The 6,679-nt window shown below is 33.4% G+C and overlaps 1 protein-coding gene across 1 annotated transcript in view; it reads left to right on the top strand.

Annotated features, from left to right (window-relative positions):
• The first annotated feature begins 3,369 nt into the window (after positions 1-3,369).
• The window catches only part of Defb110 (defensin beta 110), a 4,029-nt gene continuing 719 nt past the window's right edge, over positions 3,370-6,679 (top strand). The window contains exon 1 of the mRNA XM_004628313.2: positions 3,370-3,430. Coding sequence (XP_004628370.1) covers positions 3,376-3,430 — 55 coding nt within the window. The 5' untranslated portion in view covers positions 3,370-3,375. The remainder of the gene's footprint in view (positions 3,431-6,679) is intronic.

The raw sequence follows: 6,679 nt of genomic DNA, 5'->3' as shown, positions 1-6,679 counted from the left end.
AAAAAAAAGCTTCTTTAACTTAAATGAATTAGGTTTGAAGTAAACATGAATTAGTCAATCATGTTCATGAATTACAGATGCAGCAGGCAAGGTAGACTCATGTGATGGGTGAGACTTTTATGATACTTAGTTTTTCTTTATCCTCATGTCTGTGTGGCACAGAGTCAGAGAAAATGACCTGCTTTGCTTTTGTTGAAGGTGTCCGGGACTGGGTGAATGATCCTCAGCTTTGTTTTAAGTAGTTCCTTTAGTTGTATTTTGTATTTGAAATAAAAAAGAAAACAAAATCCTTATTATGTAGTACCGTTCCCTACATTTTTCCTCTTCTGGAAAAAATATGAAGGAAATGATTATTTTTTCTTTCTTTTGCAAACTTATCTTTCTTTTTTTCATCGTTTTATAAAAAGAAATTTTATAACCCTGCCCCCTCCAAAAAAATACAGCTTCGTATTGTCTCTTCATTGTTAATGGTTAATCCAATGAGTTAATTTTTGCACATCATTTGAAATATGAGTCAAAATTTAGAATTTGTCATATGAATAGTTAGCAAGACTTTTACTACCATTGAAAACACCAAATTTCTCCATAGAATCACCTTAGCACTTCTAGTAAAATATGGTTTAAATAGAGATATGAGTTTATTTGCGCACTATCAATTCTATTCCATTGTTTCTGAGTGTTTCCTGTGGATGTACCATGTTAGTCTGATAACTGAGTCTTGGTTTTAACTTTGAAATTAGAAACTATTAGTTTTTCAAATCTTCTTTTCCAGTATCACTTAGGCTACACTGTAGTCCCTTGCTATTTCCTATACAAATGTCTCAGAAACGCTTTAGTACATTCATTATTATTCATCCTTATTCTAACTTTCCTTCTGGTTTACTTGTTAAGTATTGGAAATATAGGCAGGTTTAATTTTTATGTACTTGTACATTTTCCAGTTTTCATTGATATTAACATATTCCCTCATAGCCATAGAATGTATTTTATAAAATTTCAATTTTATGATATATTTATACTTGATTTTAACCTGCTTATATGACTCTTCTAGATAATATTCCGTGGTCACTTGAGAAGAATATACATTTGACTTTTAATGGGGTGAATCTTCTAGAAGTGTAATTAGGTTGACTTAGTTCTCTGTGCTCATTGAGCTGTGTAGTGGTATCTAATGCTGAAACTGGGGTATGAATCCTTCCAACTATTACTGTATTTATTGTGCATTCATTTCTGGCTTTTTCTGCAATATTTTGATTCATGCATTTTGAGGTTTTTAATGTTAGTTTCAGTAATTTTTATATTTTCTGAATATTCTTGATGAATTGATTATTTTAGAATTTGAATTCTAAATCTCATAGCTCTATAACATTCACTGAGTAACTCTTAAGTGGTCATCAGCTGATTTCTTGGTGATAAATTCTCTACTTTTTTGTCATTCTAAGAGTAAAAGCACTGGTAAATCATTTTCCCCATGAATAAGTAAAGTCACTTTGATTTTATTCCAAAGTTTCCATGTGCATTTCATAGAATTGCTTCTTACTGAGAGATAACAACCCCTAGGTAAGTTTATCTCTCTTAATTTCACTTTCTTCACCAGGAACGTGGGAGGATTTGCTTAGAATTTACAGGCACCCTCAAAGTTTTTCTTATCCTAGGCCATAGATTTTATAACTCTGAGATTCACTTTCTGTATGTTTCAAGAATTGAATCTTTCAGAGTCACTGTGTCTTCTTTCAGTAACGATGCTCTTTCTGGGTGTTTTTAGAGATGCAAATTGTTACTCTCCATTCTATTTTTAAGTATTAATTTTATTGAGAAAAAGATAGCATTGAGATAATTTCAAAACAGGTTAGCAGGACAGGTACAGTAATTGATACATCGTATATTGTTGTAGTCATTCATTCATTCTTCCTAGTAGTTATTCATAGTACAGGATGCAGACCTGATCTCTTGTCTAATCACTATTAATACAAATCTTTCTTCTCATTGAACTAAGAGAAAGTAAATGTATATCTGTCGTATTATATATCTATATCTATACCTAGATCTAGATCTAGATCTAGATCTAGGTATAGATATAGATATATATTATTTTTTTCACTACAAAATGGTCCTTCATTTATATCCCCCTTTTCGTTTACTTTTGTCAGAGATGGGTATTCCATTGCCGTTCATATACTGTAGGTGCATGAATGCAGCAAAGTAATCCAATGTAGTCCAGTCGAACATCATCGTAGTGGCTTATCTGCAGGACTGGCAATGTCACAAGTTTTTTACTTCAGCCTTTTACAGCTCAGCATATTCATATGGCTTTACTTTTTATACCTCATGTTTATTTCTAAATCTGCCAACTCTCAAGTGTGGAGGTAGGAGATATTCTTAAGTTTGGGTTTAATCAGTCCTCCATGGGATTCTAACATAGCTTAAAAGTCATTTCTAGCTACATAGTGCCACAAGCCTGTAATCTCAGCTCTCTGGAGGCTGAGGCAAGAGGATCCCTGCAAATCAAGCCCAGCCTGTGCTGCACAGTGAGTTCAAGGACAGCCTGGAATGTGTAGTGACCCTGTTTCAAATGAACAAGCAAACAAACACCATTAAAATAATTGTACTAGAAATTATGTGATCTCTACAGTAAGAAATAATTCCTTCTCTTTCTTCTAGATACTAGGACAAGATTTCTGTTTTTCCTGCTGTATGTGAAATCATAGCATACAAACTGGGTAAGATATCTGTTTAAGTTTTATAAGTAGAGTTAAAATATTAGAATTAGAATTTTGAAGAAATTAATATATAATCATTAAAATTTTTTCAGGATATTACCCATGCTCACTAATGAATCTATAATTTACTGAATGTGTTTATATAATAAAATTGAAAATTATATCAATTGAAATAAATTAATTAACTTCCCTGGTTTTCTTTTTGTTTGTTAAAAAATAAGCTAAGTCATTGAAAACATCTTGTTATAAAACCCTACAATTCAGACACATGTCAATCAGTAATTTAATTCTAGAGGCTTGGGAATATTTATTCCTACATCTTATATACAATAAAGGGCTAGGTTACTGTAATATCTTACCCTATTAAAATAGTCCTTAAAACATTTTGTCCTTATAAAAATCTATCTGCAGTAACTCAAATAGGTTTTACTTTCATGAAAAAAATGTAACAATATTATTTTGTGACCATTTTCATTGAACATGGAACTGCTCAGCCAAGCATACAAATGCACTTGCTTTTGATTTGCTTCTGTAGTTAAAACTATTTCCCAGAGGAGTCTATAAATAAGAGGGATTTCTGGCTCCTTGTTTCAAAACAACTAACTTGAAAAAGAAGATCTGTTGACATTTTTTTTTCTCTAAGAAACACTGTACCATGAAGTTTCATCTCTTTTTCTTTATTCTGCTCTTTGGGGTCACAGTTTTACCAGGTAATATGTGAACATTTGTGGAGGTGTATGTACGAATTTGAAGAGGTATCAGTTGTTTCTTATTGACAGTATGGTAACATTGATTAAAAAGTTATTACATTAAATTTAATGTAGCATTTTGAAGTAAACTCTCAGACAAATATAGGTAAAGCTAATGAAATATCAATAAAATGTAGTTTAGGTAATAGTATTGCAATGATTTCTTAGTGCTGATAAACATTACTATACTGATGTGATGAACAACGGGGGGAAGATGACTTCTGGGATTTTTTTTCAACTTTCTGAAAGTCTAGACTGATTTCAAAACAAAAGACTTAGAAGGTAAGCTAATCACATTAATGTTCTCAATCTCATCCATTAATTAACATTAATTACGCTGAATGTGTGCTGTCTTGGGAAAAATGTTTAGCATAATCCACCATTAAGTGACAAGTGGCTTAATAGTATAACTCTATTTACTTTTTCTACTTTTAACCTACACAGCACTAATTTCTATTAGAACCAATCCCTTCTTGGTATTCTTTCTCAAGGCAATTTTATCCCCTACAGGTCTTTCTGTACATATTCTTTTCAGTATCCGACGGTGTTGGTGAAAATTTCCCGAAAGCTCTGTCTCTCCACAGGATATTCAGTGCTAAGTTTCTCTTTTCCCAAATGTTTATGAAAGCAGCAATTATAGAGAAAGAAAATGCAGTAAGTATAGCAGATAGAGAGATTGCTGATGCTATTCACTTCCTGGTTAAAGAGAGTGAGGGGAAAGACTAGCCATCTTGTAGGACACAATAAAATCAACCTTATATTCACTGACCTTTTGAAAATACTTTTTATTACTAAGCATAACACAGACCCTAGAAGGTAGAAGAAATTAATAGAGATAAATTAATTTGTTATCTCATTGTATCACCAAGTACATCATTAAAAACCTAAAATTTTATGAATATTAAACTGAAAACTTATCATTTAAAATTGCAACTGCAAAAAATTCTAAGCCAAGCATGGTGATGCGTACTTATAATCCCAGAATCTGGGGGTCTAAGACAGGAGGGCTAGGATAGTTATGTGTTCAAGGTTGGTCGAGGCTACACAGTGAATTCAATACCACCCTGAACTACAGAGAAAAAAATCATGTATAAAAAATTGTTTATGGAAGAATAACTAAATATTTTTCAGCATTATAGAGAAAGCTAAATTTCATACAGATTTACATAGTTTTCAGTATATAACAAGTCATTTTCTATTTCCAATAGTAGCAAACATCAAAAAATAAATCACATTACTCATCATTTCTTTCCTCAATACAGCCATATCAGATATTCCCATTAATAACTAAGGTTATTCTTACATTTATTCAACAAATTTAAATGCCCTATAGACTTACAAAGTATAAGTCAATTAAGGGACATAGTGATGTAGACTACAATATTGTTGATTTATTTTCTATATTCTCTTCTATTTTCAGTTTGAAGACATTGTCTTTTATTCCTTCACACATAGACCAAATCTTTAGAGAACTCCTACTATAATTGACAAAAAATCCTAAAGTAGCAGTAGCAAGAACCACAAAAGCAAGTATGCTCAGACATGTATTTATATATTTTTCTCCCCAAAATTAGAGGAGTGTGGTATAAAATTCAGAGATTAAATAAATAGCAAATCATTGAGGCTAATGTTTTTCCTCTTTGGCTCATCAACATACAGCCTTTGAAGTAAACAATAAAAACAAATATCACTTTCTGTCTTAATAAAATTTCTCTTTGGTTTAATAGACCATTCACTCTTCCCTGTAGTGAAAGATCCTACTCAAAATTGCAATACAGAGCTAATACTATTGCAAGACAGTTACAGATGAAAAGTTAGCTAGACAAAAATCCTTAAATTTTCTGTGCAAGGATATTTTGCTTTCCATACTACAGTTTTCATCTTCATTTTCTAGAGTTTATAAGTGCACAGTAAGTTAGAAATGCAATATGTTCCCATTGCTTTTACTTTATCTGCCAAATTAAAAAAAATGTTGGTATCACAAAATATTTCCTTAAGTCTAACATGTTTCTGAGCACAAAATAATAGTTCTTTGTACAGAGAGGAAAGTCACGGTTTTCCTCTCTTGTTGCCAGGGGCAGTAACGTTGTTCTATAGAATAAAGACAGAGATGAATGGAAATAAGAGATTTAGGTTGACAATTCATCTTACCCAATTATAGCCTGTATAGTAAGTTAGCATATATGTATATAATATTTAAAGAAATTCCCTGGTAGGTTAGAATGATGTAATAATCTAACATGAATGAATCACCTGAAAGGAGTTCAGAAAAAAAGAGGGGGAGACATCCTTCTGAACGTCATTAGCAGAACCTTCTGAGAAAAGTATCTCAATATTTTGTCTATGGGAAGAGCTGATGTTGATTTTTCTGTCTTTTCACAATATTATTATAAGAATGGCTTTCAGTGTCCAATGACTTCACCCAGGAGACATCAGTCAATGTGTGGAGAGCCTTTAGCTGTCACAACTAGTATGAAGGGCATGTCCTGGGCAGAGCCCAGAGGTGCTGTCTGCCTCTGATAGGGCACAGGGCACCCACCAGAACAGATTGTCAAGCACAAGGTCAGTAGTGCTTGAATTGAGAAAACCTATCCTACAGCATGGCACAAAGCTCTAGAAGAGTAAATTTAGTAGAATTGGTAGTCCCACTTTTCTAGACATGGAGAAGGCAAACGTCTTCTATATAACAGCTTTCCAGCACTGTCTGAATTCCCTCATAAGTCCAGCTGCAAGTTCCTGTTTTCTTTCATGTTTGACTAGAAAAAGAATCACAGAAGAGGGGTCAGTAAGCTTTTATTCAAGAAACAAGGTAACTAAGAAATCGTTTCATTTTCTGCGCTCTAGCACCACAGCGTGCCAAAGCGGACAGAGATGGTGTGTAAGTACGTATACACCCTCAGGTGCTGAGGAGCAGAAGGCTGGGCTTGGGGCCCACCTACACTCTGTGGTTCACTCACTAACAGGATCAACCCATGAACAGCAAAAGGAGGCAATTCTTTTTGAATCACTATGACTTCAGAAACTGTTGTAAAAGAAGAAAAGGACAGTGTCCACTTCTGTACCTTCCAGGCACCCCCAACACTTCCTCGGTTGTCAGTGCTGTTGTGCAGTATGTGTCTAAGTTAGATTACATTTTTAGGGAAATAAATCTCAGAGTATCCAGGAGAGTTGTGAGAATTCTAATCAGGTGCCTAATACTGCCCGACTCTC

The sequence above is a fragment of the Octodon degus genome, unplaced genomic scaffold, assembly GCF_000260255.1.
Source record: "Octodon degus isolate 3935 unplaced genomic scaffold, OctDeg1.0 scaffold00022, whole genome shotgun sequence".
In the NCBI taxonomy this organism is placed as follows: domain Eukaryota; kingdom Metazoa; phylum Chordata; class Mammalia; order Rodentia; family Octodontidae; genus Octodon; species Octodon degus.
This window is presented reverse-complemented; position numbering and strand designations above follow the sequence as displayed.